This window comes from Cyphellophora attinorum (genome assembly GCF_001299255.1).
Source record: "Cyphellophora attinorum strain CBS 131958 chromosome Unknown Contig16, whole genome shotgun sequence".
NCBI classification, from domain to species: domain Eukaryota; kingdom Fungi; phylum Ascomycota; class Eurotiomycetes; order Chaetothyriales; family Cyphellophoraceae; genus Cyphellophora; species Cyphellophora attinorum.
Genome location: NW_017253244.1, coordinates 51,722 through 77,959, shown reverse-complemented (window position 1 = coordinate 77,959; position 26,238 = coordinate 51,722). Strand labels below are relative to the sequence as shown.

The window sequence follows — 26,238 nt, the reverse complement described above, 5'->3', positions numbered from 1 at the left end:
CTGAACGCTCTGATTGATGGCCTAGCCAGCCTGGATTGCTTGACGCTCAATGAAGCTATGGCCTTTGGGGGCATGCACGTGCAGAATGTGCTGTCCATCGTGAGGTTCAGGCAGTCCGAGCTCTGCGGCGTCTCTGATGTAGCAATACCAAGCCGTCAGATGGTTTACGATCCCGTGGATGACATGTCAGCTACACACTGCCATTGGTTGATATCACAAGACATCACTCACCCAGCTCTTTAATTGTGCCGAAGGCTGCACTGAGTGCCTCAGTCGTGCTTTGATACGCGTTCCATCTGGTCAAAGAACTTTGCATCGTGCAGCGTCATCCAGCCTTGCTCAGTCGCAAAAGACGCAAAAGGACCTCGCAGACTGCCCATTTCTGTACCATGGCACAGATCTCGCGTTATGCTGCAAGATTGATGTGTCACATCCATGAAACCGGTATAGCCCGTCACTAACGTCTGCACACCCAAGTGGGAGGCTCTTAAAGCCACGTGGATCCTCAGAACAGATGCTAGTATGTTCTCGCTTCCGGGACAAGTTAGGGGCATCGACGCATCTGAAAGTCCGGTCGACATCCAATCGCTAGGGTCGCAACACTGCAAGCTCGGGACGGTGGTAAGCCCCCTCCGTAACAGCCGGTACTGCGATTGGCAGTGTCCAGCTCTCAAAGCCGCCTCGCAGAAGGAGCAGCCTTTATGGTGCTTCTGAAGGCGTTCTGCAGAACGGCTGGCTAATTTCTTCTAGTTCAATGGAAAGCGTCATAGGCCAGGTCGACCTACGAACCAAATTGGTCCAGTGTGATGCCATCCGACGATCGACATGAATCTCGTTGCTTATGAAAATCCACCAATGTCTTCACGACTGTCCCGAAGATGGCTTGCAGATCTTCCACGACGGCCGAAACCGAGGAGGGCTGTACTGACCTGGATGTTCCTGTTGGCTTTCGTATGGGCAGTATTCACATATCGCAATCACCCACCACAGCTGCGGCCGCGGCGTGGGAGCATTCCTCCTGCATACCACGAAGCGCGCTCGGAGAAGCGACCGATGCTTGAACCGGTCGTTGCAAGTTCGAAGGCCGCACAGCTGAATGAGGCACAAGATCCAGTGGCATTTCAGCCTGAGAAAGATCTCACCACTGGCGCATCGCGTGGTACAGCCGCGTCACTGCCAACGGCGAAAGCAAGTGCTCCGACCACCAATCGAACAGCAGCATCCTCGGTCAACCACCAGAGAATGCATGGCAGTCGCGAGAAGGCCTCTGCAGTGCATGTATCTGCAGGAAAAGCACATACAGAGATAGACTCGCCAGACAAGGCTACGACACAAGAAGACAGTTCTGTGCAAACGGACCCAGAGACGCTGCCGGATTTCATCTTCGTGCCATTCGAGGATGTTGTCCATGGTGTAGATCTCGAGGGCTGGGAAGACCGCTGGATCAGCGAGGCCGAGTACGACGCCATCGAGCAAGGCCGTCTCGTGGAGCCACGGATTGACTTCGTATACCTATGTAAGGCCATCCGCGGTACAATCGCAATAAAATAGGAACTTCGAACCACTAATCCTTGGATAGGGGTCAACGGCTCCGACGACGAATTTCGTGCAACTATGTTGCCGTTCGAGCTCGAGTCGGTTCTGAACGACCGTGAGGGCGTGTGGATAGCATCGCATGGGGTCAACAGATATCGAGATTGGGACGAGTTGCGGTATTCTCTGCGGAGCGTCCATGAAAATGCTGGTCACTTCCGCAACAAGCTTCAGATCGTCGTCAACACGATTGGGAATGCTTCAACCGCAACGACACGTAGGCGACAGACACCGTCATGGCTCCGCGACGCAGAGGAGAACGGTGTGCAGGTGATTGCTCAGGATGATTTCGTCGAACGGCAGCGAGCAGAATGCTTGCCAACATTCAACTCGTTGACTATCGAAAATCAATTGTTCAACTTGCCGTCCGACATAGATCAGTTCTTCGCCATGTCAGATGATATGCTTCTTGGAGCGCGACACGCACCATCCGATGTCTACTCACCTTTGTACGGGCCTGTCATGGGATTCAAGACAAATTCTTACAGTGCTGTTAACCAACCAACAGAAGCCGATGCCAAACGATTTGGGGAAAAGCCGTTCCTGATATACACATCCTGGTTGCTCAATCGTCGCTTTGGTGTCCGAAAACGCAAGGGACAAGGCCACTTCGGTCATTCTCTATCACGAAGCGTGATGAAGGAAGCCATCACCTCCTTTCCGAAGCCGGAGTTTGAAAGTGCTTGCAAACGCTTTCGTGGAGAACCAGGCTTCCAGCTATATTCGTGGTATCTGAGCTTTCACTATCTCATAGAAAGGTTCCGGGAGGCGCTGATCTGGAGTTATGTTATGCTGCGAAGCGATGTTGATGACGATGGGACGCTTTCGTGGAAGGAGCGCCAGCGTATAGTCAAGGAGATCAAGGAAGGCACCAAGAATATCGACAAATCGTCCTTTCGCAAAAGACACTATTACCATGCAGCAGCATTTCTTGAGAAGGCTGGACTTGAGCCCCCACAAGTCAACACCAACATCCAGTGGACTTCATGGGACGGTCCGGTGTCAATGCAAAACGTGGACTGCTCTGATTTTAACATTGATGATTGTTTAGGACCAGGGTTTTCATACGTGAAGGAATCGGCTAAGAACCCGCTCTTCAGCACGACGAACGTGTTTGATAGAGCCGCTCGGCAGATCCCTCACTGTGGCGACTGCTTGATCAGAATACTTCTGCACCAGGTTAGGCAGGGTCTGTCGCCGCTCCTGCCACAGGCAGACGCGCAGGCCGATAAACGAGAGCTGGTAGTCAAGATTTTGATGCGGTACAAGTATACCATTATGGAACCAACAAATCAGCTGTTTGTCATGGTGACGGATGCCGACCAAGTTGATAGCACGCTCACAAGGAAGTATGTGCGTGAGGGCAAGCAGGTTCCTGGCCAGATGTGCTTGAACGATGACGTCTCAACCACAGACGAGGCCGAATTGGCGGATACACGTCAAGCGATGGCCGAGTTGCTGGAAGGGTTGTTTCCTGTGAAAGCAGATTGGGAGAAATGAGGTCGTACAATTTCGAACTTCCTTGTCGTCTTTGAACGCGTCAGAGGATAGAGCGCGTCGACCTGCCTTACCTGGCCACCAAGCACTTCCGCTTCTATAACACTCTAATCGTCGGCATCAAAGAATCATTCGAAAACTGGCAGCACTCGAGTTGCTCCTGGCATTACGGGATGACAGAGCCTACCACATGACGCGTACCAACGCCCTGGAAGGCCTTTTCATACACGACGAGACACTGTACTGGCACAACAATGGGCGTGATGCTCTGCGTACTAATCATGCACGAAGGTCACTGTACTACCCAGTGTGCTGTGACGGTGCCACAAATTTCGCAGATGTCTGCTGTCAGCTGCAAGGACCATCGGTTTCTGATCCCAATCGCTGTGTTCCAACACACCACTCGATTCCAATCTGGGCTTGGGCATGATGTGGCAATGCTTCAAGTTGACCGATCTTGATTTGAGCGGAATTCTTTGCGGGCGCAAAGTGGCTGACTCGCGGGACAATCCAGCAGGTCCCAATTTTCATGCTGGGAATGTTGACTTGCTGTGGCCAAAAGCCCAATATGCGAGGCAATATTCTCATGTCAACAGAAATCAATTTTGCGCTCGAGAACAGTCAGTCAGCGGAAGGATCTACGCTGCATGCCAATTATATTCCTTGTTGTACCATGATCCCATTTGCGGTAGCGCTGACATACAGATTGCCGTCGCTGTGGCTGTCGTCCAGATCTAGCAGCACGCGTCTCTTTGTGCTACCTAGCAGCCTCCTACACGGACGAATTTGTCCCGGAAGGCCGGAGGTCGCGGCAGGCGATCGAGTCTTGTATACTCTTGAGCATTGCGTGGCCCGGCTTGGAAGCGCGTTGGCAAGGACAGTCAAGCGAACGTGAGGAGGAGACTGAATACGTGCAGTAGTTGTTGCTTGAAGGAATCGGCATGCGTTAGAGGGCTGTGCAGCGGGGCCAATCACAACGCGGGGCAACCCGGCCTCAAAGGCCTTTCTTCTGACCGCCATTTCACCCCATCTTTTCTTCCATGGCACTTTGGTAAGTGTTTGCAGTCCATCACGCTTGCCGCTCGATTGACTCTAGCCGAACGCTCAGGATCCCTGTGGTGCCTGCATGCGTTCGTGCATCGTGCAGTTGTTCTCCATAATGAAACGCCGCTGAGCCGTACCCTACATCTCCTCCACGGTCCCCTAGCTCGCCAGTGCGCCCGACTACTATGGTCCTCACGGCACCGGCTCGAGCCTCATCACTTGTCTTCTGCATTTCTGACGTTTGTCATCGTGCTGTACTTTCGAAAGACAGCCTGACTCGATCACTTCGTTTTCACTTACCGTTGTCCTCCAGATGACAAAAGCCGCTGCCTTAGGCCCTTATTGTTGACCTGTGTTGCAGGACGAAACGTGACCCCGGAGGCCGCTGCACTTCCACTCATAAGCTGTACTGCCTTGTACGACGGCAAGAATACCTGCCTGACCGCAAACCTCTGGCGGCGTCTGCGGAACCGGTCGATCAACCCGTCTTCCGCCAGTCAAGCCATGACGCTCTCTTAGAGCCATAAACCAACGGCGTGCTCCCTAGCCCATCTTATCGACCTCATACGCCCAACATGTCGAAGAGCTGGCCTCCATCGCCGATGGTAGAGGATGAAGTGCTGTCACTGGCGAAGGAATATTGCTCGGATGTCTCGGACACGCAAAGCACAGACGACCTTGCGCCTGCTGAAAGTCGTGGCGCAGTCGATCAGTATCCTCTGATCATAGATGTCAACGAGCAGGGCATCTCGCAAGAGCCGGTCAAGAAATCCATGGCTGCGAGTCCGCAGATCAATGTAACCTTGGACACAAATCCACACAACGGCCAGTATGAGACTCGGTTCATACATATACCGTCAGCATCAGACAACGAACGAGACCCGGCTCGAGCCCCGCGAAGACTTCGCTCGAAGTCTACTATTGGTATCGCAGCAGGTGAGGATCCCAGAGGCAGACCACACGTGTCACGCATCAACACCGATCTTGGTGCAGATCTACAGGCTATGGCTACAGGTCAACGAAGAGCACCATCGCCATATTCCTATGGGACTCGAACGAGTACCTTACTACCGTCCATGCTTGACGATACCTCGAAAGTTTCGCTGCTCTCGCCGGAAGCCGCCGCATCATTACCTATGCCCGTGCCCGGCCGGCGCGCGCGGTCTCAACGTCCCGAGCGTGTGGCCACCAAACCGGACAGTAGTGATTCAGATGGACGAAGGAAAGATTTTGCACGACGGCGATCGAAAAGCCGACACGATCGAGGAAGCTTCTCAAAATCAAGTGGTGACGAGAGATCGCGACCGGATTGGCCAAAGTCTAGATCAAGACGATCGGAGCAGAGTCCGCCTCGAGACCAACGCCATGCGACGTATTCGACGCCCATCACACCACCGCAGACACCAGGTCTCACCAGGGAGTCTCCGTATACGTCAGCTGCAGAAGACTCCGACCGCAGGAGATATCGTGATCATCCGCGGGCGGAAAGAAGATCCTCCAAGGAGTCTTCCTATCCTTCGGCTACAGTCGACAGACAGCCACCACGAGAGTACGACAATGGTTTTGGCAGAAAGTCACGCAGACAATCGATGCGCCGTCCAGAAAAACCAAGCATTGACATTTCAGACCCACGACATAATAGTCGACCAGAAACACCTGTTTCAGCTCGTACGCCACGAAGTTTGGAGAATGACTTGGAACAAGCCTTTAAAGACAACCAAAAGAAAGCGCCCCGGAAATATGGTCAGGATGATGGCACATCTCCCATGATGTCGCCACTCAACAGTCCTCCTCGGACACCACGCGGAGAGCGAAAGAGCAAAGATTATTTGGAGATGACGGCCCCTGTTTCCAATATGTCGAAGCAACGCACACGACCAGCGAATGACACTTCGGGCAAGCCTATGACGACTTTGTTGGGTGCTGCAACAATAGGTGCGGCGACACTCGCAGCCAAGGCGGCCCCTAGCCTCTCAAGATCATCGACCAATTCCCCCGATACTCCAAGCACCGGCTCACAAGGTTCCTTTGCGAGCGGGCAGCGGTCTCGAAAGCCTTCACCGGTATATGACGAGCCACAGGTCATATCGAGGCACAATTCTACAGCAAGTCGTGATGGCTATCCGCGATCGAATCCTGTGCCAATTCATGGTGATAGGCCGGGATCGAGAGCTGGCTCCATCGCGTCTCAGGACGGCAGCAAGAGTCTATCATCAACCCAATTTTTCACGAAGGGCGCCCGGAGTCATTGTCTCGGGGCGCCCTGCAGCCGTCCCTCATGCCTCATCCGCCAACACATAGGACTTCATCATACTCCACTATTCCTGAGCAAGCACACTCGCGTCCATCGGCTCATAGGACATATACAACCTTGCCTGGACCTTCCAGGTCAGCCCCTCAAGTCGCGCAGGGTCGCTTGCCTCACTCGCACCTTTCTCAACCGTATGTACCCTCGCCATACGCCAACTCGCCTGCAAGCGAAAGCAGTCCAGACATCAGTGGATCACAGGGCACGACGACAACGGAAGCAGGTTCGAGCAGTACTCTGATCCAGGAGCAAGCGAAGAAGCAGATCAACTTTCCACTCTGCCCTCATACTTCCCCTGTCGCAGGAACAGGCATCTGGTATACGGTCGCAGGTGTTGCAGGTTTCGATGTCTGTAGCAATTGCACACGGGTTCTAGGAGAGTCATCTCTTCGAGATTATTTGACTCTAGCGAACTGGAAATCCCCATCCGAGCCGGCGACGTGTGCCCTCAGTCAGCCGTGGACACGCATTGCCATTGCAAAGTGTTTGAAAGACGGCTCCACCAATCTGGGCCTACTGCAAAGTCTCACCAGCCGTCCACCAAGCGTACACCCTTGTCCTGGACGTCAGACTGAGATACGAAAATGGTACCATGTGGTGGACCCGACGAATGGTGCGCCTGTGCAAGGTTTCAATGTGTGCACCTCTTGTGTGAGGAATGCCGAACTTATCTTTCCTGAGTTATGGAAAGAGCAAATTTTTCAGCGTCCCGAGAGCAAACTCGCGCAAGAGCGATACTGCAATCTCTACAACGATAGTAAGCACTTCTACGGGATTGTCAATCAGCTCGATATCTTGGCTGGCTATAGCAAGAAGAAGGACCTCCGGAACAAGGACATCAGCAAATTTTGCGAATTCGTGCGCCAAAAGGCCAGGTACCGGGAATGCGCCCTTGATGCCATGCTTGCAACGCCCCTATGGCATTTCATGTCTGCTCTTCCCGAGCTGACGATCTGCGAGGAGTGCTATATGGAAGTTGTCTATCCGATGAGAGACAAGCCTATCGCACGAGACGTGGTAATGACCATGCAGAGAGTACCGATTCAGCGACCAGCGCATTACGTGGCAGGGATTAGTTGTCAGCTGTACAGCGAAAGGATGAGGAAAGTCTTCAAGGACGCCGTAATGAGGAATGATCTCGAGACCTTGAAGAGTGCGGCGTTGTCAAGGTATAATATTGAGCACCGATTGCAAGATCAGCACCGGCGGTATGCATTGGAAGAGGAGCAAGGATATAATCGTCAAGCGGAAATCGAGAGGAATGCCGCGCTTTGGAGGCAGTACGAATGAGCGATCGGCTTCTTTTGAGAAGGATGAACGAATGAATGAATGACGTGAATATGGTAGTGGCCTAATGCGAGCCTTGACGCTCTTGTGAATAGTCAGGAAGGTGCAAGCATGAAGTCCTCCGGGGCATGAATATCGAGAATTGGAACAAAAATTGATCACCAACATTCGAGTTGCGTAAATGATCTTCCAGTAGGGTAGTTTTGGGAACGGCACCAGGCCACCTTCCTTTTCGGAGCCGCTTGTCCTGTGCCTGCGCATCATTCAAATCTATAGACCTCGAGCTCGGTTTCGTCCTTGTCTTTCAGTCATTTCCCAGACCACCGGCGTCGCTCTTCTTCCTCAACTCACCGCTGCCCGAGGCTTGACTTCCAGTCATGAGTCTCTACTACCCCGCCGGCGGTGCGGTCGCTGCGGCCAGCGTTGTTGGCTTGTGTAAGGATCATACAATCTCAGTTGTCTAGTGGGACACAGTGACTGACGGCGGATGACAGATATGCTATTCAATGGCGAGGGCGAAAGATTTAATGTATGTTGGCTATATCTGCAGCACAGGACAGACTCGTGGCTAATCAGGTTCTCAGGTCGGCGCATTTCTCGAAAGCGTATCACCATATGCATGGGCAGACCTCGGCATTGCTCTGTGCATAGGTCTGTCTGTGGTCGGCGCTGCGTGGTGAGCCTTCCTCCAGCTCTGTATCGCGTGTATAAGCTGTACAGGCTTCGGCGCGAGGCCCTTCACCACGGCGTGACTTCTCCGCGGGCAATCGATCTAACAACTACGTAGGGGCATCTTCATAACAGGCACATCAATCCTCGGCGGCGGCGTCAAAGCACCACGGATACGAACGAAAAACTTGATCTCCATCATCTTCTGCGAAGTCGTCGCCATCTACGGTGTCATCATGCCATCGTGTTCTCATCAAAAGTTGGGAACCTCGTGCCGGAGGAGAGGCTGTACTCGGGCTCCAATCAATACACAGGCTACGCATTGTTCTGGGCCGGTCTGACAGTGGGCATGTGCAACCTGATTTGTGGTGTCAGTGTGGGCATCAATGGAAGCAGTGCGGCTCTGGCTGATGCAGCTGATGCCACGCTGTTTGTGAAGGTCCTGGTCATTGAAATCTTCAGCTCGGTGTTAGGGCTTTTTGGACTCATCATTGGACTACTGGTGCAGGGCAAGGCGAACGAGATTGAGTGAAGGAACGAGGCATCATGGTGTAACATAACGATCACGATAAGGGACTGGCATCTGACCGACCAGAGTCAGCAGGTCGGTGGCCCTACCCAAACTTCTCTGGCGGGAGGACTGGCGCCATCCGGCGCTGCCATACTCGTCCTGATAGACAGGACCGAACGTACTGGAATGGAGATAATCCAGAGCCTCGCCAGAGGGCCATTATGGAGGGGAAGCATTTGCTTATAAGAATACATACATAGCAGAACGAGCTACTACGATTGTCTTCACCGCGCAATGCTAACAGCAGCGGACAACCTCGCTGTGTTGCAACTGCCATTGTCCCAGGCTCACTAGAGCCGCTGCTCAAGTTGTACTGTTGCTTCTCGCCTTTCTGGACGGCACGGAAATTGTTTCCGCCGTTCAAACGACGTCACTGCGAGATTCTACGCATGATCCCAAGGAATACCTGTCAGTCGTGGCCCTGTGGCATTCCCAGTAGAAGTACCTTAGGCAGCAACATTGATGCAGCAAGTTTTCTTGGTGAGGTTATGTTGCTGCTATTGAAGCAATGCTCCTAACGTAGAATATTCTACTACGTTCTATTGAGCGATGCCTTCCATTGCAGACATGCCATAGCGCTGTAGCAAATCCTACAGCGCCCTCCCTGACCTAGGCCGAATGTCTTGTGTTGTCCCGAATTGCGAATCGATCCGCTGTTGTCGCCATGACGGAGCGTCTGAGCCATTCGTATGGCCCTACATGCGCATTCTACGATGCCCAGCCTCGCAAGGACGCGTCCTCGCCTGAGACGGACTCTGTGCCTCCAGTCAAGGCGCAATTCTTCTATGTTTCGGCGCTACCGATTGACGACCCGTTGAGTCCGCTGCCGCCGATATCTGACAAGTCCTCCGAGCATGAACCGCAGCCATTCTCTGTGCGGGACAATGCTGCCCTGGAAGAGGCATGGCAAGGGCTGCGAGCTGGGGAGGACGCTGTGAGGCCGTCATCACGACATATGGATAAGGGCATGTTCTCATTTCCCAGGTTCAGGGAGGGCAGAAGACATCACAGCCAAACTTCGGCGCGGTCTGGGGAGCGGGGGCAAGAGACGCAGAACGGTCACGCTGTATCTGCGGATACCACGCCAGGGAGGAAACCTGCTGAGCCAAGCTCCAGTGCTTCGAATAAGAGGAAGTCGTCAGGAAGCCCTGCCGTGAACACACCCGAACTTGAAAATGGCTTAGTCCTCAACTCTCCGGATGAGGCACGAGGAGGACTCCAGCAGGCCAGCCAAAGCGATGTGATGCTTTCCCAGCCAGTCACTGATGCCAAGGAACAATCGACGAGGCGTACAAGCTCCCCTTTCCGTCGCGCGACACAGCGGCCTCCTTACGAGCTTTTGTCGCATGTGCAAGATGAGCATTTATCGAATGATATTAGTGGTCGACCATTCGCACGGGCACCCTCAGCCAAGAACATTTCACAGCGTTTGAACAACTTTGATTCGACCTACGGACAAGCGGCGAGCGAGAGTCCTCCTGATGATGCCAAAGACGCCGCAAACGACGACGAAAAATTGTTCGTTCCTGTTGGCGTATCACGTCTACATCTCGTCCAACTCCCAGACCTCAGCATGGACCAATCTACTGGAGTCCAGTCAATGATACCTCGAGCGTACTTCGAGCGACATGGTTCTACAAAGATACCATGCTTCCTGTTCCTACGACGCTAGCGAACCGTCTTGAACTCGGCTATGAGTATATCAAACCATATTCCGATTCCTACAAAGACGAGCTACAAGCATGTATCGACAACGGCGCAGCTGCTGAAGCTAAGCTCGTGTACAAGCTGTGGACAGATACTCGCAAGACGAGTAGACCGAGCAGTGCTGCCGATCAACTTGAATCGAAGCACGAGGAACCATCGCCTATACCAGTCCATGGAGAGAATGTAGCCTTGGAGCCCGCCCTGAGCAAGAAAAAGCAACTCTTCCAAACCCACAGTGCTATCTATGTCGATCGGGAGAATGCCCAAATCTTGCGCCCGAGCTTGTTACCCTCCACATCGAAAAATCGACGACCGTTAAGCTCGATCCGCAAAGGAAGGCAGATCGGTGTTGCTGTTGTCCGAGGTTTCGACCGAAAGCTGTGGATGAAGCTGCATCCTGACCCGAAATTGCGAGAGGACACAGCTGCAGCTACAGTTGGTGGCTACATGGCACAATCCGGTGATGCTACAACCAAGGGTCGCCGGATGTCTTGCGCAGCGTGCGATGAACGGTACAAGACGCCAGTCGTCAAAGATCTGGTCCTGGTCATCCACGGGATTGGCCAGAAGCTGTCTCAAAGGGTAGATAGCTACCATTTCACACATGCTATCAACGATCTTCGGAGATCGTTCAATGTCGAGATAGCCTCACAAGCCACCAAGGGGAATGTTGAGACCAACACAAGCATGATGGTCCTTCCTGTCAACTGGAGACTCACAGTCTCCTTCGACGACAAGGAGGAAGAACGCTCCGAGGAAGAACGATTCGGTCTGGAGGACATCACGCCTGATACGCTTCCGGCAGTTCGATCTATCATATCCGATGTCATGCTGGACATTCCTTACTACATGTCCCACCACAAAGAGAAGATGACATCTGCGGTCATTCGTGAGGCAAATCGAGTATACAGGCTTTGGTGTCGCAACAATCCTGGTTTCAGAGAGCATGGTCGTGTTCACCTCATTGCTCATTCGTTGGGCTCAGCAATGGCAATGGATATACTTAGCCAGCAGCCCACGAAAGTTCCCACAGATGCTGATGTTGACGAGGCGACACCATCACAGGATATTTTCGAGTTCAACACCACCAATCTCTTCTGCTGCGGCTCTCCAGGTGGCTTCTTCCTGCTTTTGAACAATGCCCATTTGGTCCCTCGTGCTGGCATCGAAAAGCCTGGTATGGAGGCAGAATCGCACACGCCTGGGATCAGCTCCGAACAACAGTACGGCTCACTAGCCGTGCAGAACATCTACAACGTCCTCAACAAGAACGATCCTGTGTCATACCTGCTGAATGCATCTGTTGATGCAGCCTACGCTTCCCTGCTTCAGCCGGCGAACATACCTACAGCCTCACAAAGTCTCTTCGGGCGCCTCGGATCCTCTCTTCGCTGGTCCAAGATGGCTGGAGATCCGTACGCTTCGCATAACATCCCCGCGCGGCCGCAGATTGCACACTTGCCTTCGACCGTGGAGCTTGACACGCACAACTTCACACGTGAGGAGATAGCAGAGAAGCGGATGTACTTGCTCAATGAGAATGGGCAAATCGACTTCCACCTGGCGAGCGGCGGCGGACCGCTGGAGATACAGTACCTTAGTATGTTGAGTGCCCATAGCAGCTACTGGGTCAGCAAGGATTTTGTGAGATTTCTGGTGCTTGAGATTGGACGGAAGGCTGGCAAGGAGAACACGCTGCCTGTGCTGAGAGCGGTGAAGAAGCGAGAGTACAAGAGGGGGTCTCTGGCTTGACCAACGAAGTTACGACGCATAGATAGACATTGATACCCTGAGGCTAAAGGTCTCCCTGGCGCTGGAATAGATAACCTTGGGATGCAATTCATAATTTTCTCCGATATATGATTGTTGGGGGCAAGTGTTCAATTGCCCCTCACCTGCTCCTCTCCTTCCCGAAAAGCTTCACGCCGCCCTCCGGCCATATTACATTGTCGCCCTACACCTCCCAACCACCAAAAAGCAAAAAGCAAAGGCCATAAGCACCGAATATGATCAGTGCCGGGTTCGAACCGGCGACCTTGTCCGTGTTAAGGACACGTGATAACCAACTACACCAACCGACCGTGGGTTCACTTTTGTGAGAAAGTGTGAGCGAATCTGAGCACCAATCTCTACGTAGCAAAAATATATTCGTCTGATATCTAGCGCCTAAAACGGCATGCATCCGACCAGTGCCCGGAGATCGTGCCTGGAGAATGAGTGGTCGCGTCGAGTCAGGGCCCCGGGATCAGACCTCGGGGGGGAACGCCGCTGGGGAAGGCTGGCAGGGCCCCTCTCCGAAGACCTAGGTATCGATAAAGTTCCTGGGAAGGGAGCTTCGTAATCGTGTTGTCGGCTTTTGAAGGTTGATCGACATAGCTGGAACAGACTCTGGCACATCGTCGGCATCTGCGAAGCACAGGCATGGCATCTGGGTGTCTGCAACCGACTCGCGGTGCCCAGTTGGCTCCGTAACGGGTCTATTGTCCTTGTTTGTGGTTCACGATGTGGTGGGCCACAATATCATGACCAGGCATTTCATTGTTGCAGCCCAGCGACGCGTGTCATCATGAGCACGCCCCAGTCTCTGTTGCAATCCTGAGACCGAGACCTTGATCTTCCAACACAGCAGAGGTCTGCGACAGGATAATCAGAAGCGACCATTACGCATCCTTCGAGCACAATGTCCGCTACTACGAGCATTGTCTCTCACGGCGAAGTTGACGCCTTGGCCAGGGAGACATATGGGCAAGGTCCGATCGTCCTGCGCATTGGGTAGGTACCGACTTCTTGTTCTCTTCAATTGCGATCTTGTCAGCTCACATGTGCTGTAAGCAACGGTGGCGCCGGCGCCGTTGGTCTCATTGCCGCTCTCGCAAACGACTATCTTGCTGTTTACCACGAGCCTGGCCAAGCTTCGATAACCTGGGTATGCAATCATTCGCGGAATACTCAATTGGCTCTTCTTCAGCACCACATCGATATTGCTTTGACATACGAGCGAGACCAGGAGCAGCTTGCTGAGTCAGAAGGATGGTCGAAGACCATTGGGTGCATTTTTCACGACCATTTCGTTCTGGCTGGGCCGGTCAACGACCCTGCTGGCGTCATGCAGCAGAATGGAAGTCTCGAGCAGGCGCTTCAAACCATCGCGAAAACGCGGTCGTTGTTTCACAGCCGTGCGGACTCTTCAGCCACTATGTTCAAGGAGCGCAGCAGATGGGTAGCAGCTGGTTTGGGACCTTGGAAGGACTCTACCGACGAGGCATGGTATAAGCAAAGTCTGCATTCTCCTGCTGGAGCTGTCATTGAGGCCGGCAAAGCTGGTGCATATCTTATCACAGATCGCTCCACACTGCTTCATCAGACTCAGCTTGGAGTTGTAAGTGACATGACGGTGTTCTACGAGCCGCAGAGCGAGACCGATGTACTCATGAACAGCTGCTTCGCACTTGTCGGCACTACTTTAGCGAAGGGAGATGCTTCGCCAGAAGAGCGTGACCGCTTCGTGCAGTACATGCAATCAGACCGTGGACAGGATCTGATCCGACGGTTTGGACAGGTCGAGGAAGGCGATGTGGAGTGCTTTGCCAGAGTCCAGGATGGCTTTGCTCGCAACAAGATGAGGGGTGGTCAAGGTGTGGATCGTCGATGGCGAGTGTCCGAGTAGGTGGCACAGACTCCGCGTCGGCGATTACCGAAGTTCATGTCACTTTGTTGTGGGATGATAAGCAAGTCATCGTGAGTATAGTTCGCTAACCCTTGCCATGCATCGTCGGTGTTGTCTTCACGAACGACATGTTATCACAGGCAACAGCAAAGCAAAGTATCAGAGCCAAGCAAAGAGCCGGTGGGGATTGGAAGGTGCAAAGGAAGTCAAATGCTAATTGATCTTCAACTGCCGGGCGTCCAGCAGCAATATAGCGGAGTAGCCACACCACACTGATCGACTTTTGACAATGCCAAAACGTTCGATCTGCAACACAATCACACCTGAATCTCGACAGCTCCTCATGAGCAACGCTGGCTTTGGTCTCAAGCGCCGTTGCACGATCCACCTCATCACGCATGCGGAACAAGATCTCCTCCCTAGTCTCTTTGTTGGCACTGCGTTTGACAACCTTCAAGATGTTCGGCTTCTGTTCTCCATCGACGAACAGCAGATCAACAGCCTCAAGAGGCAGTTGGTTGGTTTCCGGGAAGAAAAGGTACACAACCGGTATCGCCACAAAGTTCAGCACCGCGAAGACGATATAACTCTTCCAGTGCAAGTTCTGGACCAGGCTAGGCGTGATTTCGACGACCAGGAAAGTGAACGCCCACTGGGAGATGACCCCGATCGCACCACCACGCACACGCAGCTTCAGCGGCAAGATCTCCGACGGGTACACCCACATGTTCGCCTGCCAACCAACGGTGAAGAACGTGTAGAAGACGTAACTGCACACGATGGCACCATACCCCAAGTTCTTGCCGCCCATCTGGATGAAAATGGCGCTCAGCACCATCATTAGGCACATGCCGGTGGACCCGAAGATGAACAGCTTTCTGCGCCCAATAGCATCGACGGCCCACCAGGCGATCAGACTCGATAGGAAGAAGTACACCTGGTTGCCGCCAGATACAAGCAGCGAGTCGTGGCGTGAAAGACCAAGCAGATTCTGGTACACGTAAGGCCCAAAGCTGGAAATGACGTTCGAACCGGTGAGTTGTTGCATGGCGTTGACCCAGAATGCAATAATGACTCGAGTGCGTCCATGCACGCCACCCTCTCGGAAGACGTCGGTCCAAGAGCCTTGCTCTTCAGCCTCAACAGTGATGGCGTAGCGGATCTGTTGCAGCTCCTGGGCAACATCATCTGAGGCACGAAGGGCCGAAAGTGACCGCTCTGCATCAACCATCTTGCCGGCACGGACGAGATATCTGGGCGATTCTGGAAGGAAAGGCATATATGCCAGTATGATGATGCAGAATACCATCTGGAAAGCGCATGGGAAACGCCACTCGATCGGGCCTTCGTAGAAAGACATCCCATAGTCGAGCCAGTTGGCGATGATCAAACCCAGGATCAGGTTGGAGAGTTGCATGGCCACCATTCGGCCTCTCGACTTTGGCTGTGCGCACTCTGTCATCCAGATCGGAATTATGGTGGTCATCATGCCTGCGTCTTATCAGAATCTTGCAAAGGTACAGTTGCTAGGCCAGTGGCACGTACCGAGACCAAAACCTGCCACAATTCTCCCGACCAGGAATTGAGCAATGCTGAATGCAGAAGTCTGGAGAATGGCACCGAGGCAGATGATGCCCGCCCCGGTCAGGACATTCGTCTTGCGTCCGAAGTTATCACCGATGAGAAAGATGCCCAGCGCTCCAAACATTGCTCCCACCTCATATGACGAAACCAGGAAGCCGAGTAGAGCAGGACTTGGGTTGCCGAAGAGGGCGAGGAAGTCTGCGGAGGTGGTCACGCCTCCCATAAAGGCGAGATCATAACCAAACAAGAGGAACCCCAATCCGGAGCACAGTGTCACTGCATAGACAAGAGCCTGGCCACGGAGGCCAACAAAAGTAGGTGTAGCCATGCTTGGAAGTTCAGAATGGTAGGCGTGTCTGTACGAAAAGCTGACTTGCAGTATTAAGTACCATGGGGACCAGCACTATTCTATATACTTGCCACAAGAGCCACTCGACCTGATCAAGTCTGCATATACCCCAGCTTGACCTTGCGACTTGGGTGTCGGCATTTGGTCCGTTGCCGACATACTTGCTATAAACTCTGGAGAAGCAAGAGTCCCTGCCCCATGGGGAGTGCTAGATTACGCGTTCTCATCTATCTGAAAGTCTATATTCACTACCAGTTGTACCACGACGGCTATTGCTTGCGTTAGACCTTACCTGGTCGACTCCTGACTCTGAGTTCCATCCAGGAGCCACAATGCAGATCCGACCAGTCGTGTCAGTGAGCCAACAGAGCGCTCACAGCTAGGCGCCCCTGAATGGAATACCTCCTAGTGCCATTCGAACCTCGACATTACTGGCTACATGGTTCCACATACAGACTACATGCTGGCCAGCAGCTTTTTCGGATCCGCATGTCACTTGGTCGTCGCTGAATGCAAAGTGTGCTCATCGGCTATCTACGATCTCTGGGCTGCTCTTCGCTGAGACCTACTCCATCAGGAAGAATTGTACGGTCATCTGGCTTAGTGTCTGAACGGTGCATCACAGCCTGCAAGCGTGTCCACGAACATGCGGAGAAGGGACCGACCCAGGGCTGGTAGAGCTTCAGTTGATGGGAAGAAGCGCAATCTAGCTATACCCTTAGCAGGGCAGCGGAAGGATCGTCCTCCCGCGGTTTGGCTACGTTGAAGGTCTTCGAGCAATGCATCACATTCTTGAACTGGTCGCTCAGGTCTGGGCAGCTTTGTTAGTACATGTGGTCAATGCAATGTGTCGCTCGTCAAGAGCCCGTCTACGACAAGCGACCACTTTTGTGTTGGGTGGTGTCAAGACCTTCCCATGTCAACGACGGCGTCTCGAACACCGCTGGAGCGCAACCTGCATTGAGCAGACAGCTCGTCTCATGAACCTTGAGACAACTAGCTCTTCAGCCGCTGCGAACTTGGTCTGGCCCCCCTGTGGGGAAGGCTGTTGGCCACTCTCATCCCCAGAACCCCTTTTGCTTTTTCAGTCGCCGACCTAGCTCAGTGGCGACTTGCAAGTCAGATCCACAGAAAACTCACCAGGCTGGCTGGAGCGAGGAGCTCGTGGTACCTCGAACTGTCTATCGACAGGTGATCTGCCGCCCGAGATTTCACGGCGTGGACGGATGAGAGGACGCTCATGCTCGCTGAACTAGAACTTGACTGGAGTCTCGAGCCTCTACAAGGTTCAGGCTGCGTCTCCGCTCGGTGTCCCACTCTCACAGCACGAAGACTTGCAGAGTGGCCTCTTTCTTGAATACGTTCTATTGACCCTGGTCGACTTTGGACATTCACCGGCGACAGAGCCGGTTACTTCGCAGCCTCGTCTACGAATTCACTCTAGATTCGTCGCGTATCTCCTGGCTCGAAGTGCTTTTTTCTGAGCAGGTATCCGAACGTCGATTGAACACAGATATTGTGCAGTTTCAGCGCTCGCGCACAGAAGAAGCGAAAGATGATCTCAGCATTCAGCTTACTCAGGTCTAGCGGCTGACATAATTGACCGCCTGGACCGACTAGCCTGCGTCTGGCGAGCACGGTGGCGCCAAAAAGTGGACGGATAGAACGTGACTGACGCTGAACGACCAAGTCGCGGATTGTGGCAGGTAGGAATAGACCAGCGGCAAGCGCATGATGCAAAAGTTCCAGAGTCCGCTCTGAAAAGTGGTAGCGCCCCAGACATTGGTTCAGCAATCACAGATATGTTAATGTGACGGAACAGATCTCGACTTGGCAAAGGCTGCCCAACTCAACCAGACAACCGCGCTAACTCGCACAAACTACCGATCTCAAACAACCAGGAACACCACACCACCTACCGGAACCTCTTCACCAGAACGCAACAAAGGGGGGTGCCGAGATCTGTCCCTCACGATACCGCAGCCCCAGATCATTAGAAGAGAGGATCTGAAGTCTAACAACGAAATATCGCTCGAAACGCGCCGGCAGGCTCTACAGTCACGGGTTAAGGAAACATGTTTCACACCCGACTTCATGCTCCACCGATGTATTGACCAGTAGGGTTGGCGCCATCAGACGGTAGTAACACTACGTCAGGAGGTCTCGCGTAACTCCTCATGGAAGTACATAAGGGTCGGGCGAGAAGGTATCCTGAACACTCTGCTAGAGAGATCGTCCTTCCTCTAAAAGCCGGCTTGCGCGGTGCATTGAGCGTGGGCATTTATTGCAGATTGTTGAGCAAATTTTGGGGATTCAATATATGAAGGTATCGAGCGCGTTGCTGGGGAAGATGGGAGAGGTGGAGATCAGAGAAGGGTGATGGGCAGGTCAGGTGTAGGCTACGGGCGGTTGATGTGGTGATAAGGCGGCGAGGCACGGATGTTTCAAGTTGCCTTGTTGCCAAGAGTTTGGATCTCCGGCACTACTTAAGTACTTAACTACCTAGCTAGGTATGGACCGAGCATTGTCGCAGATTCAGGGACTTGAAGGTCAGCAGAACGAGTCTGACGATACCTGCTCCTGGAGGAAAGTGGTCATTCTTACCTGGTTTTGAGCTCCCCTCGTTCAATACGCGAAGAAAGCTCCTGCCAATACAATCCTGCCTGAGTCGCACGCATATTGCTGTGAGCTGGAAGGACCAAGGACACTTTGGACGTGTAATCAGCATTGGTGGAAATGACATGACCTAGCGCGACCCTGCCGTGCTTTGCTCCTTGCTTCTACAGCTCGCTATTTGGATCTGTTGATGCCACTCATGTAAGGAAAGTCCAGGCCTCACGGGACTCCACGACTCTTGCCACTTCAACAGCTGCCTCCGATATCCTTCCTACGAGGAGTCCTTCATGGCGAGTTTTCCCTGACTTCTCAGCTGCTCAAGCCGATCCAAGACATGCTGCGGCGGCTGTTGGCGATAGCCCTCCGGATTGTTCTCTGTCCAACGCCACAAGTCTTCGCAGGCTTGTTCCATCGTGCGCTCAGCCTTCCAGCCGAGTTCGCGGTTGGCGCGAGCGGGGTTACTGGTGAGATCAAGAACGTCGCCGGCTCGTCGCTCGACGACTTTGTAGGAGAGATCGCGGCCTACGGATTTTGAGAAAGCATGAATCATTTCGTAGACGGTGGAGCCACGCCCGGTGCCCAGGTTCCAGCTCGGACGCCGGGATTCTTTGAGCGGAGGTAGTCGAGGGCAGCCAAGTGTCCTTGGGCGAGGTCGAGAATGTGGATGTAGTCGCGGATGGCTGTGCCGTCGTGGGACTTGTAGTCGTCGCCGAAGACGAGGAGTTCCTTCCGCTTGCCGGTTGCTACCTGCGCTAGGAGAGGGAGAAGGTTGTATGGCACACCGGCGGGATCTTCGCCCATGATTGCAGATGGGTGGCTTCCTGCTGGGTTGAAGTATCGCAGTAGACCGGCGTTCCACTTCTTGGCTGCTGCTTCGTCCTTGTTCTTGAGTGCATTGGCGCGCTCGGCATTGATAAGGTCTGTGATCATGGTCTCAGAACAGAACTTTGTGTTGCCGTATGGATTTGTTGGTCCGAGTGGGCACTCCTCTGGAATGGGAATCATGTTCTCGAATCGTGTCGCATCACCGTAGACCGTGGCTGATGAGGAATAGACGAAGTTTGTGACATTGTTCTTCTTAGCGGCTCTCAGCAGTGCAAGTGTGCCGTAGACGTTGACATAGTAATAGTCAAGTGGAATCTCGCCAGACTCTCCTACCGCCTTGAGTGCGGCAAAGTGGATAACACTGTCGATATCAGGGTGCTTCTGAAAGACCGCATCCAAATCTGATTCGCTTGTGATGTCAAGTTCGACGTATTCTGGTCTCTTTCCGCAAATGAGCTCTATGCGGTTGAGGACTTCTTTTGACGAGTTGTAGAGGTTGTCGACAATGACAACTTTGTAGCCAGCCTCGAGGAGGGCAAGGGTGGTGAAGGAGCCTATATAGCCTGTACCGCTGTCTCGAATGTCAGCTTTGAGGGCGACGATCTGGTACTGGGTCACTCACCCAGTGATCAGGCACGATCCGGCCGCCATGCTTCTGGTTGTGATCTGAATACCTGCTGGTAGCCGAGACTGGTGGAGTGCAAAAAGGACCAGGCGCGGGGCTCGATATGGTTTTATCTCGATCTTGTTTCTTGCCTTCTGGGTGACAGAGCAAGTCGAAGAGCTACCGATGTGTCGTGAAGAGTATTACGAGTATCTTCAATGCGATAGAAGTGCTTGTACTTCCTGAACGGCACTTTCAAGTCCGCTATGCACTCACATCGAGCAACAATTTGGTGTGCAAGTGCAACCCTGCAGCTTGGACCTGCGTCACACGTGGGCCAACAGTACCCCAAAGCTTAGGCGGCAACTCTGCCCCTGCATTCTCCGCCTCCAATTTCCGCCCTTCGGGAAACCCAAGCTCCATGGCCGAAATTCTTCTCATCACCTCACCTTGCCCTCACCTGAACATGTTCTCGTTCAGCTGGTTACTTCGATCATGTTATTATTGTATCTCATCGCGTGCGGACGAGGGGCGTTGCTGCTGTTGCTTTTGTCCTGATCTGGACTGGTGCTGCCTCGATCGGTCGTCATGTAGCGAGACGAACGTGCGAGGCTGACCGCTATATTCCACGGTGAAGAGCTTTTCAGATGTGCTGTAAGCATACTTGCGGACGATCCTAGACGCCATATGCGCTTGCTTAACCGGACGTTTTGATTTTGTTGACTTGTTTCCTGGCAAGCCCGCATCTGAAGGCAGAGCCGTGTTATCACGACTTTTCTCCGCGATGAACGACGATCAGTAACAGCACCTGTGCGTACGGCAAGAATTTCTCGTGGCCAACGCCGTGTAGGGTACTGCACTTCGGCCTCAGCGCTGCTTTGAGACACAGGAGCCGGAAATCGGAAAACATCTCAAGCGACTTTTTATGGATGAACGCCATGGAAGGCTACTTTGCCTCGGCCTTTCGAATCTGGAGGATGTCTCTCGAATGGCACACAGCGTCGTGATGTCGCACGGGATGGTCGATTGCGGTTGAGCAGTCAGACTCAGGCTGCTTGAACAGGAGGTACATCATACATCTTCACAGGACACCCGCTTGCCTATGCAAGGTAAGCGAACTGTCTGCCCAGTGACAAAGATTGCCTACCTGGAGGCTTTTGCTGGGTTGCCTCATCGTGCAAGCAGCATTGGACTTTTCCTGGCTCTGGCTTTCATCTGTGAAGTATTTGTGTATCAGAGGGAAATGAGACAAACATGTCACTTGCCAGCAACCACAGGGAAGATCACGTGAGTCTAGTCACGAGGCAACGCCTCCCCTGCATGAGCCTGTTGGCCAACGTAGTGATTAAAGGAGCCTCTTCAACATCTCTGCAACTTCTGGTGCTCGACAACAACTCGCTGTTCACTCAGATCATTGAAAAAGAGCTGCCACGCACAACACTGCACCAGCCATGAGGGAAGATTCAGCACAGAGCCCGCCCAAAGGCCTCTGCAGCCTGCCTGTGGAGATACTCGACAAGGTCCTTGAGGTAAGTGCATGAGAATGTGGGCAATGAAGCGAAGGTTGGCTTGAAATAGAGCACAGAGGTCTCTTGAGACATCTTTGCTCATCATCCTCGCTGAAGCTCCACTTGATGTTCTCAAATCTCGAAAAGGAGCTGACCAGAGCGCTCCAACCTCCCAGAACGTGCCCGCAAAGAAGATTGTCCTTACCTGCTCCTACAACGACACGACTCCTAACAAATGCTACGATGTCTCTTGCACAGAGACTCCTGGTAAAATGCCGGAGCTCCGTTCGCTGGCTCTGACATGTCAACATCTGAGTCAAGTCATTCCCAAGACTGCCGCTTTTCGACGCGATGGAACTGGGTCAGAAGTCGCAAAGATCATCGAATTCGAGTCCATCCCCGACAAACGCTATCCTGTCAGCTATAGCTTCGGGTGCCGCGCTTATCAAGTATACTACTGGGACCACTTCTGGCAGCCTACTACCTCTATGCGTCCTTCGGCAGGAGAGAAATCCAAGCCCTGTCCACAGTATTCGAAGGTCCCACCTGCCGACAACATCACAACGGTCATCTTCAATCGCCTTGCTGCTGGTTACTTTGGCTCTTCAATCATCTACAACTTTCCAAATCTCGAGACCATTCACCTGAGGGAATACAAAACGGACGTCTCTGAGAAATGCCATGACCAGCTCAGTGCAGCACACGGGCTTGGGAAGTTCGCTGCACTTGGGGCCGACGAGCGCAAACGCGACAACTATTCCCTCGCTCGTGCCTCTGCCGTCGTAAGCGAATTGTAAGTCATCTCATCCTAGCGCTGAGCCTAAACAGCTCATCTTTTGAGCGACTCTGTACGACATCGCTAACTCCGACTAGCATCAGCTCAATTGTGGCAGGCAAGCACGCTCACGACGCACAGTCCATCTACGACGTGCCTCAAGACTTGGAAGACAGAGAGGATTACGACCCCGAGGAGTACGATCGCCTTCCGGCCTGGCCTCTGCCCAACGAGACCAGAGAGCAGATCAAGGACAAATATCGTTGGATTGTCGAGCTGGAGCACTGTCCGTGCGTTAGTGATTCCATGCGAGCCGATGGCATCCTGGCAGCCGATGGCATTGCGTCTCCCGAGGCTCTACGAGAATACCAGCAGGCTCATCCTAATGTGATGAATATTCGTGTCAAGGTGGATCTCTCGGCCAAGCGGGTGTTCGAAGCGGAGTTCTTCACTTGGTAGCTCTGATATGTCCTCATACCATGGGGAGGCCTTCGTGAGATCTGAAGTCAAGGAGAATCAGGTCGTACGAGACACTGTCTGATCACCAGCAGGTGTCTCTCTTGCCACGGGGAGGCCGTCATGCGGAATAGTATGCAACGAAAGGTCCTTCATAAGATTCGAAAGCAAGGTCATACCAGGCACATCTCAGACTATGAGATGTCTTTCGGACCACGGGGAGGCCTTCCTACGGAAGTGTATGCCAAACAATGTCCACTGAGTACGAAGACACAGAGTGATAATGCGAGTTCAATCGGTTGACATGTTGCCGTTCCCACCTTCAACTCGGCGTGCTCCCCGTAATTGTCACATGCAATCATGCCGTGACCGAGTTCCTCCTGGCCTTGAACTCCTCCGTACCCAGAGTATCGATGTCGTACCCATGCTGCTTCAGATACTCCTTGAACCGAGCATCCTCGTTGTCGATTGTGTCTTGCCCAATGTTCGGAATGAAGATCAAAGTGATGATACCACTGAAGATACACAGCGCTGACGAGACGAAGAACGGATACTGCCCTTGTTTGACAGGGTCGTTACCGCCTGCTGCAATTATATCTGGGAAGATGTAATTGCCGACGAAAGCTCCAACCTTGCCAATCGCCGCAGCGATACCTATTCCAGCCAGAAGGTCAGCATATAGAAACAGCAATGGTTGCTACAAGGATCAGTGAGAGGGTAACCAAGGCTGAACGCTTAGACGTCCAAGGCTGGATGTCAATGTAGTGCTGGGAAGTGTTTGGACCCACCGTAGTATTGACCCCGGATAGAGGTAGCGGAAGTCTTCGAAGCAATAAGCCCGATGTTGTCGCCAGGCCCGAGCTCGCCGAGCGAAAGAAAGATGCCGTAGATGACAACGAATCCACCAACAGCCGAGGCCTTGTCGAGATGTTCGTAGATACCGGACATCAGGAACCCGACGGCACCCTGCAGAATAACGCCCAGAGCGAGCGCGTACTTCGGTCCTATCCAATCACTGACGAATGCTCCCAGGAACGCGCCGGGCACGTAGAACAGATTGATGACTGTGCTCCAGCCAAAAGACTTCCAGAGAGGGGCGTCCTCGGGCAGAAGGTAGACCAGCCAAGATGAACTGTAGATGCTGAATGAGTATGAGGAGAAGTCGTACAGAAACCAGATCAGGCTGACAATAGCGAGTCGGAATCCATAGAACTTCACAATGAGCCACCATGGGTACTTCGACATCTTGGCCCGATTGTAGGATTCGGGCTCCTTAAGCTTGATTCGTAGCCAAAGAAGTGACAGAGGTGGAATGACAGCAAGGCCCAGACAGATGCGCCATGCTGCTCGGAGATGATTCTCGCCAGTCGCCAGAACGACAATCATTGCAACCAGAGAAGCCACCCAGAAGCCGCTGTCAATCATGAAGTTCCTGCATACGATGTCAGCTTTGCGTCAGCAAGGCGAAGATGGCAGTCGCAAATAGTCCATTCTAGGTTCTGTATCACTATCAACATGGCACTCACGTGAAGAGAATACTGACAAGGTTAGTGGATTTCGAGCGGCTACGGATGTTGCACACTTACAACCAGCGATTTCGGTGGCCATGTTTGAGCTCACCTGTGCTCTCAGCACAGGCAACAGATCCGGCAGGGTATTCACCACCTGCAAGTTGCATTAGCGCGCAATAACAGCACGATAATCATTCGAGGTCGTACCAATTCCAATACCAAGCAAAAAGCGATAGGCTGTCAAAGCGGCAAAGAGGCCCTGAATCGAGCCACCTGCACCATAGGATCCAGCGCCGAGTGCTGCAAACACGATCAAAATAATTGTACTAATCAGCAGCGAGTTCTTGCGGGAGTAATGATCGGATGTATAGCCGAAGACCACTGCTTCCTGTTAGCCAGAGCGTTTTCAAGTGGGAACAAGAATCGGAACACTGCCGTTTCGAGTTCATAGATGTTCGTACGTTGACCCAGGACGGTGCCCGCAAAGGCGATCGATGAGACATTCTGCTGCGCCGATGACTTGGTATACTCGTCCTTGTACAGGATTTTCAACATCGTGTTGACAGGTCCAATTATGCTTTGACTAAAACCATCGGAGAAGAGACCTGCAAATGGTTGTGAGCACTGGGTCAAGCATAATTCGCATGTGCGTGAAGTGTTCATACCAGAACCGCAGGCGATGACAGGCCAGCTACGCTCCCATCTCGACTTCTGCGTAGCGGCGATGCTGCCTCTGCCATAGACCGCATCTTGGTCGCCGTTGAAGTCAGCGTCGCCTGCGATAGGCTCTCGGATTTCTTTCTCGGACATGTTGACAATGGAGTCGCGCAAGTGTCAGTTGAGCGAAGGAGAATCGAAGTGCTGTTGTGTTATCAATTGAAGAGATCCACATAGATATATGCTTCGAGCTGATCACGTTCCTCGCGATTCTAAGGTGACATGCAAAAAGCTCTAGCGGCTGTAGGACAAGGAAGCCGCTATCGAGTCGGGGTCGACCACCACAATGCAAGGCTACCTTAGGTAGCTCCAAGAAGAGGAAGTAGCGACCCTCTGGTTGGCAGGAACACATCGGAGGCTCGTTTAAGGTGGTGTAACGGTCGAATCATTAGCGATCCTGCATTAAATGGTCTCCGGAAGGGGAAGCTCCAAGCTGAAACCCCGGCACCCAGATCATTTTGTGACGACTGCTGGCAAGGTGTATGACGGAGTTGCCGCCACGGGGGGTGCCGTGAATCCGAGAGGGGAATGTTATCTCGTGGCCGCGTCACCGACGCCATTGTAAATTTCTGGTCGATGGCAGCACGTGGCACGCGACGACTTATACTGTTCGCTGAATCAATGCCATGTCAGAATTGTATTCGCGTCAAGCTGGCACATTTCTAGTTCTGGAACATCCAACGTGGTAAGCTCGCCAAAAGATAATTTGTTGTTGATGGAGACAAGCAAGTCTCGAATGCTTTAAGCCTTGCTAAGCTAAACCAAGCTCTGTCTTTCGTAGATCACTGCAGCTAGACCCTGGACTGTGCCCCGCACCGTCGCCTGTGACCAGTCAATCAGCACGCCTCTCTCCGGGCACACCGCATCTTGGGTTCTCGCCGTGAACGCCGCAATAGTTGACGACTCCTGTTCGAGGGATCAAGGAACTTCACGTACCAAAGTGCGACGTA

The 26,238-nt window shown here is 53.0% G+C and overlaps 9 protein-coding genes across 9 annotated transcripts; 6 read left to right on the top strand and 3 right to left on the bottom strand.

The window, feature by feature from the left end:
- Positions 1–855: 855 nt before the first annotated feature.
- Positions 856–3,093, top strand: AB675_4471 (3-O-alpha-D-mannopyranosyl-alpha-D-mannopyranose xylosylphosphotransferase; the record flags this gene model as incomplete). The annotated part of the gene is made up of 2 exons (XM_018144613.1): positions 856–1,531; positions 1,580–3,093. The coding sequence occupies 2 exons, from the start codon at positions 856–858 to the stop codon at positions 3,091–3,093; spliced, it is 2,190 nt and encodes a 729-aa protein (XP_017999067.1).
- A 1,616-nt stretch (positions 3,094–4,709) lies between these two features.
- Positions 4,710–7,732, top strand: AB675_4470 (uncharacterized protein; the record flags this gene model as incomplete). The annotated part of the gene is made up of 2 exons (XM_018144612.1): positions 4,710–6,156; positions 6,819–7,732. The coding sequence occupies 2 exons, from the start codon at positions 4,710–4,712 to the stop codon at positions 7,730–7,732; spliced, it is 2,361 nt and encodes a 786-aa protein (XP_017998895.1).
- A 374-nt stretch (positions 7,733–8,106) lies between these two features.
- On the top strand, positions 8,107–8,930 carry AB675_4469 (putative V-type proton ATPase 20 kDa proteolipid subunit; the record flags this gene model as incomplete). Its single annotated transcript, XM_018144610.1, has 5 exons — positions 8,107–8,164; positions 8,224–8,258; positions 8,314–8,405; positions 8,517–8,628; positions 8,679–8,930. The coding sequence occupies 5 exons, from the start codon at positions 8,107–8,109 to the stop codon at positions 8,928–8,930; spliced, it is 549 nt and encodes a 182-aa protein (XP_017998954.1).
- A 703-nt stretch (positions 8,931–9,633) lies between these two features.
- AB675_4468 (putative phospholipase) lies at positions 9,634–12,428 on the top strand (the record flags this gene model as incomplete). The annotated part of the gene is made up of 2 exons (XM_018144609.1): positions 9,634–10,487; positions 10,535–12,428. The coding sequence occupies 2 exons, from the start codon at positions 9,634–9,636 to the stop codon at positions 12,426–12,428; spliced, it is 2,748 nt and encodes a 915-aa protein (XP_017999132.1).
- Positions 12,429–13,356: 928 nt separating this feature from the next.
- On the top strand, positions 13,357–14,343 carry AB675_4467 (uncharacterized protein; the record flags this gene model as incomplete). Its single annotated transcript, XM_018144608.1, has 2 exons — positions 13,357–13,448; positions 13,509–14,343. The coding sequence occupies 2 exons, from the start codon at positions 13,357–13,359 to the stop codon at positions 14,341–14,343; spliced, it is 927 nt and encodes a 308-aa protein (XP_017998983.1).
- An 85-nt stretch (positions 14,344–14,428) lies between these two features.
- On the bottom strand, positions 14,429–16,255 carry AB675_4466 (Sugar transporter STL1; the record flags this gene model as incomplete). Its single annotated transcript, XM_018144607.1, has 2 exons — positions 14,429–15,834; positions 15,889–16,255. 2 exons carry the CDS (start codon positions 16,253–16,255, stop codon positions 14,429–14,431), a joined length of 1,773 nt encoding a protein of 590 aa, XP_017999026.1.
- A 3,183-nt stretch (positions 16,256–19,438) lies between these two features.
- On the bottom strand, positions 19,439–20,368 carry AB675_4465 (Bifunctional protein GAL10; the record flags this gene model as incomplete). Its single annotated transcript, XM_018144606.1, has 2 exons — positions 19,439–20,288; positions 20,340–20,368. 2 exons carry the CDS (start codon positions 20,366–20,368, stop codon positions 19,439–19,441), a joined length of 879 nt encoding a protein of 292 aa, XP_017999059.1.
- Positions 20,369–21,772: 1,404 nt separating this feature from the next.
- Positions 21,773–23,063, top strand: AB675_4464 (uncharacterized protein; the record flags this gene model as incomplete). Its single annotated transcript, XM_018144605.1, has 3 exons — positions 21,773–21,850; positions 22,006–22,622; positions 22,703–23,063. The coding sequence occupies 3 exons, from the start codon at positions 21,773–21,775 to the stop codon at positions 23,061–23,063; spliced, it is 1,056 nt and encodes a 351-aa protein (XP_017999100.1).
- A 355-nt stretch (positions 23,064–23,418) lies between these two features.
- AB675_4463 (putative metabolite transport protein) lies at positions 23,419–25,381 on the bottom strand (the record flags this gene model as incomplete). Its single annotated transcript, XM_018144604.1, has 7 exons — positions 23,419–23,714; positions 23,849–24,492; positions 24,587–24,598; positions 24,647–24,725; positions 24,779–24,952; positions 25,033–25,176; positions 25,237–25,381. 7 exons carry the CDS (start codon positions 25,379–25,381, stop codon positions 23,419–23,421), a joined length of 1,494 nt encoding a protein of 497 aa, XP_017999133.1.
- Between the last annotated feature and the right edge of the window lie 857 nt (positions 25,382–26,238).